At 49.5% G+C, this 17,972-nt stretch overlaps 1 protein-coding gene across 2 annotated transcripts in view; it reads right to left on the bottom strand.

Moving 5' to 3' along the window:
* LOC133347515 (nucleosome assembly protein 1-like 1) overlaps positions 1 to 17,972 on the bottom strand; it is a 74,180-nt gene that overhangs the window by 46,874 nt on the left and 9,334 nt on the right. For both annotated transcript variants that reach the window (XM_061559839.1, XM_061559840.1), the window contains exons 2-4: positions 13,824 to 13,857; positions 11,163 to 11,251; positions 10,549 to 10,660 (exon numbers count right to left, since the gene is read on the bottom strand). In XM_061559839.1, coding sequence (XP_061415823.1) covers positions 10,549 to 10,660; positions 11,163 to 11,251; positions 13,824 to 13,840 — 218 coding nt within the window. In that variant the 5' untranslated portion in view covers positions 13,841 to 13,857. The remainder of the gene's footprint in view (positions 1 to 10,548; positions 10,661 to 11,162; positions 11,252 to 13,823; positions 13,858 to 17,972) is intronic.

Below are 17,972 nucleotides of genomic sequence, written 5' to 3' on the forward strand. Positions count from 1 at the left end.
TGAGCATGTGCTCCGAAACGTTTATATTTGTTTCTCTTTAAGACCGCAGTGTATTGTCATCGACGAACGTGTTCACGTTTGGTTCGCGTCGTTGTTGCTGTTTACGTGTGCGTGCGCACCACTGCCAACGTAGCAGCAGCAGCATCATCACCAGGATAAAACAAAATGTAGAATTTTTAAGGGAACAATTTGATCGACCTTTGCAGGTTGCGTCCACCCCTTCCAACTGCGGGGCTGCACCTCGACCTTTAGCACGGTCGATCTACGTGCGGCGTGAAAGAAGTTCAACATACACACAGACGCACACACAACGTACAACAAAGACCCCCCCCCCCCGCGTCTGGCACCATTGACCACGGAGACAAGTGCCGACATTAGTTCAAGTTCAAGTTCATTTATTAGGTAGAGCCCTGTGAGCCATTCAGCTCTTGAATCGGGTGCAACCGCAACAAACAAAAAACAAAAACATGAACAAAAAAACATCTTAAAGTGAATATGTGACTAAGTGCAAACAGAAAATCCAAGAAAAGACAGCAAAAAAAACATTAAAGCTTCGAGACGCGCGGTGGGGCTGGCGTAGCTGCAGCGCCGCGCCTGATTTATCTCCTCCATGCGTTGGATTGCCTCTGAACCTTATGCGGCTTCCCTAAATCCATAGAATACATGGATTGAATATCAAGACGGCCTTGTGCTGTCTTCATATTGAACCCTATAGATTACATTGATTTCAATTGTTGGAGCCCACCACTGTAGGCGTCCCTTCCCCGGTACAGTTTTAATGTCTACACGCTCGCTCCTGCAGGTAACCTATTTCAGGCTGAGTCTACCTAGAGGAGACCCGGGGACAGGTTCAGATCCCAATTGCAACACAGTGACGTAAAAACAGACCGACAGTCAACACAATACACACACACTGACACGCGGTACAAATATCAGCCGCCAAAGCCTGTCCAGGGCGTTGCTTGCATTCAACCAAAGATGATCAAATTGCGCTTTCCCAGAAGGCTGTGCAGGGCTGGCGGTGTGCGTAAGAAACACTTTTCATTTGTGTTCTGTACTTGGTTGAGCTATCATTTGTGGCCAGGTCGCTTTTCAGAAAAGAAAGGAAATCGCTCGGTGGGCTTTATTGAGTAAAATTAAAATAGATTGCTTTTATGATTTGCTTACCTTTAATATACTTTACATTCCTATCGTGTTTTTCGTACTGTTTGTTGTTGTTACGTTCTGACCCCCTCCCCCCGCCCCGAATTGACATCTGTGAAAAGGAGCTTTATAGCTCATCGGATTCCACCATTATAAATAAATATTGTGATTCTAAAAAACAACAAACCCAAGGGCACACTCGGCCTCTGTGCATCGTGCAAAAACAACCATCGGGAACTGCCGCTGATGCTTTTCGGATGATGCACGGGAGGAAGATGAGGAAGAGGATGAGGAAGAGGATGAGGAGGAGGAGGATGAGGAGGAGGATGAGGAAGAGGAGGAGGATGATGAGGAAGATGAGGAGGAGGAGGAAGATGAGGAGGAGGAGGAGGATGAGGAGGAGGATGAGGATGAGGAAGAGGAGGAGGATGATGAGGAAGATGAGGAGGAAGAGGAGGAGGAAGATGAGGAGGAAGAGGAGGAGGAAGATGAGGAGGATGAAGAGGAAGAGTAGGAGGAGGAGGATGAGGAAGAGGAGGATGAGGAAGAGGAGGATGAGGAAGATGAGGAGGAGGATGAGGAGGAGGAAGAGGAGGATGATGAGGAGGAGGAGGATGAGGATGAGGAGGAGGAAGAGGAGGATGAGGAAGAGGAGGATGAGGAGGAGGAGGATGAGGAAGAGTAGGTGAAGGAGGAGGATGAGGAGGAGGAGGAGGAAGAGGATGAGGAAGGAGGAGGAGAATGAGGAGTAGGAGGAGCCCGCGTGCCGTTAAACGCAGGCGGCGTTGTTTGTCCGTCATCGTTAAGGGTTGGGGGTGGGGGGCAGCCACTTGTGAGTCCGGGAGAATGCGCGCCGCGAAGGGCGCCTGTCGCCGTGCATTGCGATGCCGCGCGTGGCCTGGGGGCGGTAGCGAATGGGCGAGTCGGGGAGGCGGTGGTGGTGGTGGGGGGGGGAAGAGAGAGGTGGTGGATGGGGGGGGGATTCTCAGCCCCCCTCGTTAGCCGAGTGACTTTGGGACGTGAGGCTCACGCGCCTCGCGCTGTCGCTGTCGGCTTTGGCAGGTATCCCACGTGCGTCGCGCGATGTGATCACAGAACAACATCGTGGAGAACCGAGAGCGCGCGTGTCTATGTGTGTCTGTGTTGGCGCAGCGGTGAATGTGTGTGTGTGTGCAGTGGGGAGCGGTAGTGTAGCGGTTAGCGCGCTGCGTACGAACCCGGCGACACGAATTAGATTCCTGCTCACGGCTACCAACACCAGTGATGATGATCTGAACCGGTCCTGGGGCCTCCCCTATATCGACTCAGCCCCAAATGAGTACCTGTTGGTGGGACTATTGCCCTTATACAGGTTGTACGACTGTTTCGTAAGGCTAATTGGGATATCCCAAAATTATTGGTTAGGCTAATTGGGATATCTCAAGATAATTAGTTAGGCTAATTGGGATAGCCCAAAATAATTGGAAAGGCTAATTGGGATATCCCAAAATAATTGGTTAGGCTAATTGAGATATCCCAAGATAATTGGTTAGGCTAATTGGGATAGCCCAAAATAATTGGTAAGGCTAATTGGGATATCCCAAAATAATTGGTTAGGCTAATTGAGATATCCCAAGATAATTGGTTAGGCTAATTGGGATAGCCCAAGACAACTGCTAAGGCTAATTGGGATAGCCCAAGATAATTGGTAAGGCTAATTGGGATAGCCCAAGATATTCGAGGCCAGGTAAAGCTCGGGGTGGCGGGAGAGAAGAGGCTCTGGGGATTTGCCTTTGCCAACCCTTTGACGGTCATTCATATTGATGCTACAATCTATCTTGAAACAAGATGCTTATCTTGGCTATAAATAGCGTTTCATTTATATAATTTATCATGGCAGAGTGTAGTGCCCTGGCCCAATAAATATTTAACACGTGGCCCCGTCGATTGTATGTTTTAGAGGAATGGGATTTTATATATTCCTTGCATTTTTTTCATCACTGCGAATTTATTATTATTTCACATTCAAAAAGCAGAAAATCTGATTTATTATCGTTACAGTTGCCAAGATAATGAGCATCGTGACCTCCGTAGTCGCCACCCACCCCACTAAGCCCCCGACCCCCCCTCCCAGTTTACAAAATCCCAGGCGACAGAAGAGGCATAGAGACAAGAGCTACCGATGCAGTGACATAAGAATAAGATGTCGTGAGATGAGAGAAGACAGGGATGCAAGCAAAACAGAGAAGACGGATGCATTGTCTCGCAATGTTAATGCGTTTAGTTACGCTCATTAGGATTTGTACATGATTATGAATCCCATGTCCCTTGAGCTACTTGGGTGCCCGAGGCTTTTACCTCCTAACAGCGCCGCCGCCGTCTCATCCGACCGCGAGGCATGTGACTGTTAAGCCCCCTGTGTGGGCGAGTCTTTTCAAGGCGTTTATATTTTTTTCTACACATTATCATCATCAGCAGCAGCAGGAGCATCATCATCAGGCCCTTAACGGTGGAGGTCATGGGGCACCAGGGAGCGCTTTGGCAATCGACTCTCTCCACCTCTCGCGGTCATTTGAGATCTGCGCAACATGCGTTGCTCATCTCCCTGTTTCCAGTTTTCCAGTCCAACACGCACAAGCGCTCAATAAGATGCCTCCCAATTCACTTGTATTAATCAAGGGGAAACATTGCACCATATGGTTAGGTTCCAAACTAATCTAAATTAATAGTGGTTCCTATAATTAAACGTAAATATCCACGATCAATATTAAAAACGCACTTTTTCCGCAGTCAATGTTACGATTCGTTATTAATTATTTTGGCTTAGGCCACCACGTAACGATCCGGCTGACTCTGTGCCATGAAAACCCTCGACCACCCGACACAGCCAAGACAAATGAAATTGCGTTTAAAGCACACATTGTTATTGTTTCAGCTCATTCACCGGTAAGGTGACAAATCATTCTCACGATCCTGACCCTGAAAGTGGCCCCCTCTGAAAATGATTTCAGAACCCCGGCATATTTGGAGTTTGCGTGTCTCTCTCCCCGTGGTTGCGTGGATTTTTCTTCGGGTCCTCCGGGTTTTCCCCTCCACATTCAGAATCAACAAACACGCGTGTATAGGATTTGGCTGCTATAAATGTCCACGTGATAAGCCACTTCCGTCATTGAGCTTTCATTTGTGATCGCCAGGTGGCTTCTGAAAAAGAGCTACGTGGTTCAGTGGGCCCTACCTGGTCAAATAAAATAGTAAATAGTTCCTCGATTCCACCTCCTGGCGCGGCAGCCGAAACAGAGAGCAGTTTCTTTTTTGTAATCTCACGTCCGCGCCTCTGTCCACCCAAATAGGTACGCCGATTGACCGATAGTGTGTGGTGGGATAAAGTGTAGGTACTGTCACCTCTTCCGAGACGTTCAACCACACACCCAAATAGGTACGCCGATTGGCCGATAGTGTGTGGTGGGATAAAGTGTAGGTACTGTCACCTCTTCCGAGACGTTCAACCACACAGCGTGAAAGAGTGGAGCAAATAATATCTAGAGGGGCGCGGTGGGGGGGTGGGGGGGGGGTTTCTCCAGGGCTCCCTCCAGGGGAGGACCCCTTATGTCAAGCAGTGGCGTGAGCAGGCAATTGCAGGGCTGCGCCTTTATAACTGCCAGGCTCAAGGTCGCCAGCAGTGGTGACCTTGAGATTTCTTCTTTGCCGTAGAAACAGCAGATCTCATGAAACTATTTCCTGATGAAGGGCACTGCAATGTTTCCTAAAGTCTGAACGCGAATCTAAATAGATGGTATCCAAGGGACTGCATAACAGGTTGAGCTACGTTATGCATGTTTATTTTTCTATTTTGAGAGATAACGAATCCCCTTGTTTCCCCACCTGGTTCAAGGACTGTTACACTTTATTGCAAATCATTTGCATGCTCAATATTCGCACGTTTAAACAAATCATCTGACGGCTGCTGATGCTGCTGCGTTGGCGGTGATTGTACGAAATAACAATAACAACAACAACTCAACAACTAGAACACGTTCGTCAATAACAACACTGTGGCCTTGAAAGAAAAACATATATACAATAGGCGACGTTTCGGGTAATAACCCTTCTGATGAAAAAACAAGAATAGGTTTTTACCCTTCCTGGCAAAAAAACAGGTGGTGTTAAGATGTTCAAACACCAAACAGAAACCTTTTGCGGGGAATCAAATCTGCATCAACCACACACAGTACTGGTGATGAGCATGCAAACAACAACATGCTCTGATAACAAACGCATTGTCTTTGAAACTAATTGGCCGACACCAGAGACAGCCTTCTTTAGGGCCTCGTCTCACCACCAGTGTCAGGCCAGAGAACAACGCCACAAGGCGAACAGCACAAGGGCAATGCACCATCAGAGCATTGATAGCTTGAGGTGAGCAGATACTAAATGGAATTTTTTTGCCAGTATCAAAGTATGACAAAAATAAGAATAGGTTTTACTCTTTCTCGCAATAAAAATCCCCCATTTAATAACCTTTCTTAATAGCACATGATCGAAGGAAAACCATTACTCAAAACGTCGCCTCTAACACATATTCTTTCCAGGTCACACAGTTGTATTGACTAATGTGTTCATTTTGTGGTTGTCTTCGCATAATCGCGTCCACCGCAGCCTCCGGTCCTTCGCAATCAGCGCTTGGGGACACAAACAACACTCTGACCATCGCCTCCTGTCTCTCGCAAAATCCCCCGCTCGTTGCACGCTCGACACCCGACCTCAGAGGACCGCCCTCACCGTCTCATCATCATCAGCATCATCGTCATCGTCGTCACAGTCGCCAGCACCGCCGCCATCTGGCTTACTGGCACACGAGAGTTCTCACCGCTCTCTCGAGGTCTCATCAGGTTCAATCTGTACCCGCAGCCACTTTAGATTTAGATTCACCCTTTTCTGCACAGCTCACGGCGAGCGCTCGGCGGATGGGCAGCCACTGGGCGTCAAACAAAGGTGTTATAGGCTGCGGGCTTGTGGGTAGCACAGGGTAAGTGTGGCAAAATGCATAGTTGTACTGCACTATCTGTGCTGCCACATCTTTGTTCTCTGCCTTCACCAACGCGCACTCACCGGCGTGGTGAAGTATGTTCAAGTAACCGCGACGATGCACGTGGCTTGGGACGGCCTTCATCCAGCAGCGGATTGACAAAGGGCTGTACGTGTGCATGCATGCTTCCTACACATCCTACTATGATGACCTCCCCATGCCCTCCCTACCCACACTGACGATGACCTCCCCATGCCCTCCCTACCCACGCTGACGATGACCTCTCAATGCCCCGTCAGCCCAGACCTCCTCGTCCTCTTCCTCTGCCCACCATCCGTGAAACGGTCAAGCGGTCGGCTCGACCTGGCCGCCCCTAGGAGGAAGCTTCGATCCGTCTCGCCGTGCCCCGGACGGTGACCCCCCCACCCCCTCCACGTGCACAGCGATCCGTTTCAGTGGAGCGGGAAATCCATTCCGTCCCATCGAGCGGTGGCGCGGTTCTGTCACGCACGTGTGGGTGCGTGAGTGTGTGTCTGTGTGTGCATGGTTGTGTGTGGGTGGGAGTGTGTGTCTGTGTGTGCATGGTTGTGTGTGGGTGGGAGTGTGTGTCTGTGTGTGCATGGTTGTGTGTGGGTGGGAGTGTGTGTCTTTGCGTGCATGGTTGTGTGTGGGTGGGAGTGTATGTCTGTGTGTGCATGGTTGTGTGTGGGTGGGAGTGTGTGTCTGTGTGTGCATGGTTGTGTGTGGGTGGGAGTGTGTGTCTGTGTGTGCATGGTTGTGTGTGGGTGGGAGTGTGTGTCTGTGTGTGCATGGTTGTGTGTGGGTGCGTGAGTGTGTGTCTGTGCGTGCATGGTTGTGTGTGGGTGGGAGTGTGTGTCTGTGCGTGCATGGTTGTGTGTGGGTGGGAGTGTGTGTCTGTGTGTGCATGGTTGTGTGTGGGTGCGTGAGTGTGTGTCTGTGCGTGCATGGTTGTGTGTGGGTGGGAGTGTGTGTCTGTGTGTGCATGGTTGTGTGTGGGTGGGAGTGTGTGTCTGTGCGTGCATGGTTGTGTGTGGGTGCGTGAGTGTGTGTCTGTGTGTGCATGGTTGTGTGTGGGTGCGTGAGTGTGTGTCTGTGCGTGCATGGTTGTGTGTGGGTGCGTGAGTGTGTGTCTGTGTGTGCATGGTTGTGTGTGGGTGCGTGAGTGTGTGTCTGTGTGTGCGTGGTTGTGTGTGGGTGCATATGTACTGATGTTGAACTTCTTTCACGCCGTACGTAGCCAAACGTGCTAAATCGGAGGTACGGGAGAAAGACAACAAACTAAAAATGCTAAAAAGCAGTTATAAAGAAAATTGTTTTCAATTCATATTTAAAAGTCCATAGCCCCAGTGGCTAGCTGACCCGTTAGTTGGCTAGCCACCTGGCTGATGGGTTGGCTATCTGCTTGGCTGACTGGTTGCCAGATGGCTGGCTTTACCGGGTGGCTGGCTAGCCAGATGGCTGGCTGACTGACCGGCTGGCTAACTGGGTGGCTGGCTAGCCAGATGGCTGGCTGACTGACCGGCTGGCTAACCGGGTGGCTGGCTAGCCAGATGGCTGGCTGACTGACCGGCTGACTAACCGGGTGGCTGGCTAACCCAGTGGCTGGCTGACTGACCGGCTGACTAACCGGGTGGCTGGCTAACCCAGTGGCTGGCTGACTGACCGGCTGACTAACCGGGTGGCTGGCTAGCCAGATGGCTGGCTGACTGACCGGCTGGCTAACCGGGTGGCTGGCTAGCCAGATGGCTGGCTGACTGACCGGCTGGCTATCTGGCTGGCTGGCTAACCCAGTGGCTGGCTGACTGGTGACTGGATAGAGCTGGCTGGTTAGGCGTCAAGCTGGCCTGATGGGTAGATACGTCGCTGGCTGTGTGACTGGATGGTAATTCGAGTTGGTTGCTAGCTAAGTCGATATATATATGGCTGGGTGTGAGTGGCTAGTTGGGTTGGCAAGCAATTGGCTGGATAGGTAGGTGGCTGGCTGGGTAGGTGGACAATCTACTGGGTGGGTAACCAGCTGGGTGGGTAGGCAGCTGGTTGCCGTGGGCGACGGTCTCACGGTCTGGACAGATGTCTTTCTTTTCCTGGATTGGTGACTGGCTGACTGTGGCAGGATGAGCTTTAGCATATAAAAGGGGGCTTACGGCGATCCAAATGGCGCCTCGTGGTACGCACGCTGAAGCAGAAACAGTGGGCACGCATCGACGACGCTGTCCAATTAATTGCAGCGGGGGGGGGGGGGGGGGCACGATTTTGTGCAAGCGCCACGGGGTTTAGCGCAGACCGTGGGGCTTTTGTTACACGGGGTGATGACTGCGCATTCTCGGCAGGGGTCAATCGTTCTCTTAGAACGCTCTCCGCTGATAATTATCCCGTAGCCCATGCAAGCCCATGCCCATTCACCGACCCATTGCGTTTGACACGGCGGCTTTTGCGACCCAATATTATCCATACATTTATATATACGCGATCTCATCCAAAAATACTACAAATAAAACTATATTATACCCATTCACATATCCATTCACGAATCCATTCACGTACCCATTCAAATACACAGTCACATAGCCATTCACATACCTATTTATGGCTTATACCACGTAAATTCACAAATAATAACCAACCCTTACCCCACGAGTTTCAACAAACACGTAAAATCGTGTAAAAAAACAGCCACCCAGCCTTTGATAAATTATGCAAATAACCATCAGCGCTTCCTGAAGGAGTGCATTGTAATCGTCTCATCTTAGGCCACCGTCAAATGTGAGCAACTGACAGCAGCAGCAGCGGCAGCGGCGGTGCTGCAGAGACAGACTGTGGACTGCTTTCATCCTAATTAGGACTCAGCAGTCCAGGCAAGTCACCAACGCTCGTATCCCACCCCAACCCAGACTAACCCATGCCCCACACCAGTGACACAAATGAATCCACTTTGACACAAACCACCGTCGCATCCAAACCTCCCTTCACCGACCCACACATACCGACATACGCCCGCCCGTATATCCTTAACACACCGTTGGGGTAAGTGCTGTTAGCGAGCACCGATGAAGGCTGGTACAGTCAACGAGGTGGTGGGTGGCCAGGCCCACGCCCGACCGCCTTTGTCTCCCCAGTGGCGATGTTTACACACCGCGACAGGTACTCGTTAGACCTAGGGGAGGCCCGGGAGCGGTTTTTAATGGTTACAATTTCCGCCGCCCGCGGGATAGCCACAGCGCTGAAGCGCGGCCAAAGGGGGCCCTTGAGGGGCGTCTGACGGCACGCACCGGGACCTCTAGATGCGGAGATTCCCACCGCAACAAAAACCACACGGACCTCGGATATAGAGACACGACGAAGCAGTGGACGAGCAGCACCATGAAGTATGGTCAAACAACCCCCCCCCCCCGTCACCTCCCATCATTTGACGTGGCGCGGGGGAGGCCTTCACCCAGCAGCACGTTGACTAAAGGGCTGTACGTTGTTTAGATGGTATGATTGTTATTATTTCTTGGTTCTTTCGGTAAAGTCACGTAGAAGGGAAGTAATGAAACAATAAAAATAAAACATAATAAAAAAAATTCTCACGACGTTTCGGCCACAACGCAAGCAGCCGTCGTGAGAATTATTTTATAATGTTTTATTTTTATTGTTTTATTACTTCCCTTCTACGTGACTTTACCGAAATAACCAAGAAGATGAATCCCTGCAGTCACGAAAGCTTTAAATCGAAATTATTTTTATTATTGAGTTGTTACTTTTTTATGGCAAAGAGCAGTATCGCCATACCAACCACTGTTGGATTTTCACAATGTGGCACTGGATTTAACAACCAGATAAGGATGATTGGTCCAGTCAACCAGATGGAGTCAAAGGTGGCGGGTTGGTGCGGCTATTGCTGCTAAAATAAAGTAATCATCTGAAGTACCTGCCGTTGGCTGATTCAGCCCATCATCCTCTCTGTGGGTTGATAAAATATGTACCATGCTGTGAGAAGTCACCAACAGGGTCGTCCTGCGGACATACTCGTCTCCACCATAGAAATGTGGAATTTACACTACTGTCTCAATGCTCCTCTGAATATGGAGAGACGTTGAAGTCTGGCTTCGATGAAAGCAGGTGATATCCTTTCTGTTTACAAAGAGTTAAGTGACAATCATCATCGCTAATACTCTGCAATACCCTTCATTTCATTAGCTGAAGGGCTATTGATATTCATTACGGCTTTAGAATGAGATTAATCTCTGTGTCATTCATTTAATCAGCAAGGAGCAAACCCTGCAAGATGAATTGCGAGCAAAACACTCCGGATCGCGAGGTCACCACGGATTACATCGCTCATGTCGCCACGTGGCTATCACTTCCTTCCTTCTGCCAAGCGGGCTCCCAACTCTCACCTGTGGAAGTGGTCGGAGGGGTTGGTGGTCGCGCTGTCGAGTCGCTGCTTGAGGGAGGCGAGCATGTCAGGGTCCTGCAGCACCTCCTGGGACACCACCAGGGGCTGACCCGCTGCAACGACAAACACCACGAGGATGAAGATCTCCCCTCCACCCCCTCCACCCCCCCCCCAAGCGCTAGCCTACGCGGAGTATTGGGGCGAGCGCTCTGAGCGAGCGGCCTATGAATTCCGGCGCGTCGCACGAGGTAGGGTGGAGGCGAGCAGTGGCTGCACTCTGCACCAGGTACTCATTTACGGCTGAGTCAGCCTAGGGGAGGCTCGTGCCACTCGTGCCAGCCGTGACCGGGAAAATAACTCGGGTCGTAGGGCAGTGCGATAACCACTAGCGTACCGCCCCTACAAAGACGCACACACAGTATAGACTGCAGGGGCAAGTTCTGTGAAACCTCTATAACACTGCACCAAACACAATGACAAACACACGGCACGCTCAGTCACATGTGCACATGTACACACACTTCCAGATGCACGCTCGTGTGCCGACGCGTCACGAAGCGCCAACGGCGGTGGAGGTGCGTCAATGTAGCCAGTGCCGGGAGGCTGTGGCCTTACCTTTCTTGTCTCCGGGGCCTTCATCCTCTTCCTCGTCCACCTCCTCATAGTCACCATCGTCAAAGCAGTCTCCTCCATCCTCGCCTTTCCTGCAACGTGCGCACGTGAGCAGTCGCTATCACGGGCGAACGGGGCTCCGAGCGTCGATGGTGGTGGTGGTGATGGTGGTGGTGGTGATGATGGTGGTGGTGGTGATGATGGTGGTGGTGGTGATGATGGTGGTAGTGGTGGTGATGGTGGTGATGATGGTGGTGGTGATGATGGTGGTGGTGGTGGTGATGATGATGGTGGTGATGATGGTGGTGGTGATGATGGTGGTGTTGATGATGGTGGTGGTGATGGTGGTGGTGGTGGTGATGATGATGATGGTGGTGGTGATGATGGTGGTGGTGGTGGTGGTGATGGTGGTAGTGGTGGTGATGATGGTGGTGGTGGTGATGATGGTGATGATGATGATAGTGGTGATGATGATGGTGGTGGTTGTGGTGGTGATGGTGGTGGTGGTGGTGATGGTGGTGTTGATGATGGTGGTGGTGATGGTGGTGGTGGTGGTGATGATGATGATGGTGGTGGTGATGGTGGTGGTGGTGATGATGGTGGTGATGATAGTGGTGGTGGTGGTGATGGTGGTTACGGCAGTCAAGGGATGGAACGCTACCAATAGAATACCCACCGACGAGATGGAGCAATTCAATCATCCATCAATCGGTCTTCATTTTACGTGGCAATAATCACCCTCAATGACGTAGTCATCGGTGCCCATTACGGCAGAGAAGGATCAGTACGTATCGAGAGTATGTATGTATGGATGTCGAACTTCTTTTGCACTGTAAGTAGCCAACCGTGCTAATGGGAGGTGCGGGGGAAGGACAACAATCTATACACAAAAAGCAGTTATAGAGAAATACGTTTTCAATTTTGACGAATTAAAAGTGCATAGCTCCAGCAATAGCCTTCCGAATATCGGAAAGGAAGAGCGTTCCAGACGGCCGCGGAAGCGCATTCGAAAGCGCCGGGCGATGCGGTTGACCCGTCTTTTGTTCGATGGCTCGCCATAGAGCAACAAGAATGAAACGAGAAATCCGTCGCGCTAACACCGACTGAGCGAAGAAAATCGTAAGGGCGCGGAAAACAAAATCAAGATCTTCTTGGTTCTTTCGGTAAAGTCACGTAGAAGGGAAATAATAACATAAAAAAAAATAAACATCATAAAATCATTCTCACGACGTTTCGGCCACAACGCAAGCAGCCGTCTTCAGGTGGAGAACAGGTCTGTCTGCCTTCTCGACAGACCTATTCTCCACCTGAAGACGGCTGCTTGCGTTGTGGCCGAAACGTCGTGAGAATTATTTTATTATGTTTTATTATTTTATTATTTTCCTTTTACGTGACTTTACCGAAAGAACCAAGAAGATGAATCCCTGCAGTCACGAAAGCTTCTAATCGAAATTCAAGATCGTGGACAGGCACCGCGTGGCCTGGTCACACTGCAGAACCGCGAGAGATGTGCACGGCTTGGAGAGGCTTTCGTCGAGCGGTGGATAGATCGTGGCTGATGATGATTATGCATCCTTGGGAATGATACGGTGCCACGTGTTCAGTTGGGTGCCCCTCTAGGAATTGGAACCTTGCCGATCACGCGGAAACTGCTGTTGCTGCTTGTTAAAGGTCCTTAGATCACAGAGACTCGTTCACGGTATCTCCTTTGAGATGTTTCCAACTTATCTTGATTTAACTTGTTTCCAATTATTTTAATTAAACGTGTTAGATTTGATTAGGAACTTCTCTTGCGCCACCTACATTCGGCTCATTACCATTCACGTTTTGCTGCAAAATGTCTCCCAAGCCTTAATAAGGGCGAGGTTTTGTCAAACATATTTTGAGTTGAACGCATTCCTCCAACAAAGCTGGTGGTAGAGACTCGTATGCAGTCCATGATGAAGAATGACAGCCGACATACTATATTATAGAACGATGATTATATGAATGGTGATTATTATTATGATGATGCAACACAGGTTATACGTTTGTCCTTAAAATGACGATGCTGATGAAGAAATGTACCATATAGAGATCACTGCAGAGTGACGATTATGGTGATGATGATAATGATACACAAACACAAAACAAAGACACCCCGGATAGCCTTAACAGATTTTGGGGGACAAGTGCTGTTAGCGAGCACACGAAGGGGTGTGTGGCCAGAACCACGGCCGCCCGCCTTTGTCTCCCTCGTGGCGATGTTTGCACACCGCACCACCAGGTACTCATTAGAGGCTGAGTCAACCTAGGGGAGGCTCAAGGACTGGTTAATATAATCGTCCCCTATGTTGGCGGCCGTGAGCGGGAATCGAACTCGGGTGGCCGGGTTCGTAGCGCAGCGCGCTAACCACGGCACTACCGCTCCAACATCAACCGCCACCCGCCACTAAGTGGCTGTGACATCACCACGGCGCTTGTGCCAGGCTATGTGCACTTTAAGGCCACACGAAGTGTCGACCACCCACTGTCTGCTGGAGGTTTCGGGACAGACCCAGGTGCCATGGGTTGACTGACTTGTGCCCCCCACATGACACATACACACAGACACGCGCGCGCACACACACACACCACAGCAATGGAATGCACTCGCGCGAGCAGCTGATGTCACCCGGTACTCACACGCTGACGTCTGCCATTCTCTGCGCGGTGTTTCCTGCAAAACAGAAGCGCACGTCATTCCACGCGAGTCACGCCATCCGGTGACAACACCTTTGCAGGAAAGCGTTTGGGGAGCGGGCTCGCTGGAACACGACCCCGACGCCTGCTGTATATTTGGAATTCGCGTGTCTCACCTCTCTCTCCCCCCCCCCCTGGATTTTTCTCCGGGTGATCTGGTTTCCCCCCCCCCCTCCCTCCACATTTAGAATCGACACGCGTTTAGAGCAGCGTTCTTCACTCATTTTCAGGATAGTGGCCACTTTCGCCGAGAAGTCATCATCAGTGTTGAGGGCCGCCACACATTTGAAACCATTGGGGTTTGACAGAACGATGGGTTTATTTTCCTCTCCGCGTGTTCTGTATTGTCAGGGGCCGCACGTCGCGGGCCGCCAGTGACCCTCGAGCCTCGCAATGAAGAACACTGGTTTAGAGTATTTGGCTGCTATAATATGTCCACGTGATAAGCCACTTCGTTGAGCTATCATTTCCTGCCTGGTATCTTCTGAAAAAGAGCTAAATTACTCAAGTGGGCCTTAGCTGGTAAAAAAAAATATGTTTTCGTTTGAGGACGTTTTAAAGCTTTACTAACGATGACCCAACTGCGGGGAGACGATGGCGCATGCGTGTTTGCAGAGTGTTGTAAAGCACGTGGACACAATTGCAAATTAGACGACCTTACCCGATTGGTGCGAGCCTGCGGCCGCCTTACTCTAGCTCCTGTGGAGGGCTTCACCGGTCGCCCCCACTGATGTCCCCCCCCCCTCTCCCCCATGTGTGCAGATACTACTGACTCTATTGTATGTTGTGGATGTAGACATATATGCCTACAAATAATCATTTGTACCTGATGATGATTGCAACACAAGCAATCATCATCAGGTACAAATGAAAGAGAAAACAAACCTAGTAAACTTAGAAATATAACGCAACACAACACAGAGAGTCGGTTAACACAACAGTCAACACCCTACCTGCTTGATTACGTTCTTCCAAAGATTGCTAAATTTGAGAGAGAGAGACAAAACACAGACACGGAGACACACAGACAGACACATAAGCAGAGCGAGATAACACAGAGACACAGAGAGAGAGAGACACAAACATAGGGACACAGAGAAACAACGTCTCTGTGTCGAGGCCTTAAATAGCGAGGGGGGGGGGGTAATACGTGACTTTACCGAAAGACCCAAAGAGTAATTCCTGCAGTCACGAAAGCTCCAGATCACTCTTGGATCAACTTTAAAACTGTTACCCCCACATCTGGGGGACGGGGGTGGGGGGGTCAACTTTCTTTAACTTTTTGATTCAGGCCTTCTGAAAGGCTCTTATAATTTAGTTGACGGACAAATTAACAAACGGAACGCCGGGCTTTTACAATTTATATAAATAAATTGCACAGCGGGACAGAACGTTAACCAACACGACTACAGCGCAGAATAATAAGTCACATCGTTAGATCCACCACCTAGGGGGAGGGGGGGTTGGTGGCAAACCGAGCACAAAGCCACTTTGGTGATCTCCCATAACTCAGAGGCCTGAACACGCCGTTAGCAGCCCAGCGGCGGCGGCCTCTGAAAGGGGTCCTCGCTCCCACGAAGCGTATCGGGGAGGAAAACATCGATAACGCGGAGGGGGAGCGATCAAGCAAGCACGGGCACTCTGCCGACTCCGCGTGCACGACAGTGGCGGTGACTCTGGGGTCGTGTGGCCCAGACAACGATGAATTCCCCCCAGCGGTGATGGATAGCCGACTTTAGTATATTATTTAATTGGAGATTTGAAGCTTTCGTGACTGCAAGGATTCATATTCTTGGGTTTTTTCGGTAAAGTCACGTAGGTTAATTTTTTTAATTTAAATTAATAAAAGTAAAATAAAAGTAAAATAATATAATATAATGAAATAATATAATATAATGAAATAATATAATAGAATAATATGATAAAATAAAATAATTTACATTTTAATTTTTTACCTACGTGACTTTACCGAAAAAACCCAAGAAGAGTTAATTGGGCTTTAGTGTGTACGTGCCGGTTTAAGCATTCTTATGTGTATATGCATTTACGCACACTTCGTCGGGGTTGTCCATCGTATCCGATGATGACCCTCCCTCCGCCTCTATTTGTGCGGCTTTGTGCGTGACTGTAAAGTCCAATCCTCGACCCACAGCGTTTGCTACAGACATAGCAGGTGTCGTCGCTGATTGGAGGTGTCGGTATGGTTCTGGCTTCACGTCTCTTAAGACGCTTCCTTTTGCGTATGCATTTACTCACACACACATTTACACACACACATTTACACACACACACACGCACTCATTCCAACACAGATGCAGTGGCTCAACAGTCTCAAGAGACAAAGATCCCCCATGTAGTCCAAAAGGCTGTTGGGGCAAGTGCTGGTAGCGAGCACATATGAAGGCCGGAAAGGCACACACGAGGAGGCGATTAGCCAGCGCAACCCGCGGCCCAGGGTGATGTTTTACACATAGTACTACCTAGGGGAAGCCGAGGACCGGTTCAGATAATCGTCACTGGTGATGACCTCAAATAATGACATGATACAAACACAGACACAATGCGCTGTCTATTCTCATCGCCACCCACTTGAGAAGACGACAAAGATGAATAAAAACATGCGTTCAGGTCTAACAACACTGCTGCCCAAGACAATGTTCAAAAACATCATCATCGTCATCATCGACAGCCAATATCTACCCACTGCCGGATGAAGGCCACCCCCCCCCCGCACTCCTGAACTTCTTTTGCACCGTACGTAGCCAACCTTGCAAATAGAAGGTGCGGGAAAAGGACCACAAATTAAACATTAAAAGCAGCTCTCAGGAAATTCGTTTTCAATCGGGATCATTTAAAAGTGCATCATAGCTCCCAGTGGCTTCCCAATATGGGAAGGAAGAGCGTTCCAGACGGCCGCAGAAGCGCCATCTAAGAGTGCGCGATGCAGTGGCCGCAGTTTTTCGATGGTTAGCCAAATGCCGCCGCTGCTAGGGTGACCGGAGTTCGCGTGGTGGTTGATGCTCCTTGACGATGTCAGCGAGGTAAATTGTAAGAGGTAAAATTTCGATTTAAAGCTTTCGTGACTGCAGGGATTCATCTTCTTGGTTTTTTCGGTAAAGTCACGTAGAAGGGAAATAATACAATAATAAAAATAAAACATAATACTTTATTATTTCCCTTCTACGTGACTTTACCGAAAGAACCAAGAAGAAAAAAAAAGTTGTAAGAGGTTGTGTATGTTTTATTATTAAAATGTTCACCCACCCGCCTCCTCGATCGAGCAGAAGCCATTTCATTTGAGCTGAACATGCTGCTCGCTCGCAATGTGTCAGGCAGGCTACAAACTACATTAAAGATACATACAAAATAGCCGTGCTACGATTCACTACTTTGCAAATGCAAATGGCTAATTATTCAAGACATTATTTGTCGAAAACGATAGGACTCCAGGTAATTCTTTAACATGCAACTTAAAGTATCTCAAAATTGTTCAATCGTGGTATAGCACTCTCAATCATCAATTACTCATAGGCGTAACGATCTGTTGATGTAGGGTGGTGCTCTGTATGTGTGGCTCTCTTGTGGACTGGATCGTTCTATTGTACAGTACTTCTATGCTCCAACTTCGATGGTCCCCAGCTGTCTTCCAAACCGACACTAACCAGCGTGCTCAAGTGTGGTCAAATAACCCCCGTGATCCACGCGGCATAGGGAGGGTCCTCATCCATCAGTGCCAAATATGACAGTACAACGTGTGCATATACTTTTCCCATGGAGGGACTGACCTCTGCCACGGTAATGTGGACTGCCCACCACCGACCCAGGTGCCACCAATGGAGATGTCCATTTGTCGATGCGTTTTCAGCGCTTCCACCGTCACGAGTTTCGACAATTCGCCCCACGTGCTCGGGGCGCTCTCGTCGGGACATTTGCTGCAGGGACATTCGGTTTGACATTTTTTCCCCCTTGACTCTTTTTTAAATCCTTTATATTAAGTTCACTTGCTTTCTTGCGCGCTTACGACCGTGCAAATCTTTCGGTCGTTTTTTAACCCACTTGTCCATAACTTTACACTTTTTAGGAAAATTTGTA

This window comes from Lethenteron reissneri, chromosome 26, assembly GCF_015708825.2.
Source record: "Lethenteron reissneri isolate LAM-NWPU_2019-01 chromosome 26, ASM1570882v1, whole genome shotgun sequence".
In the NCBI taxonomy this organism is placed as follows: domain Eukaryota; kingdom Metazoa; phylum Chordata; class Hyperoartia; order Petromyzontiformes; family Petromyzontidae; genus Lethenteron; species Lethenteron reissneri.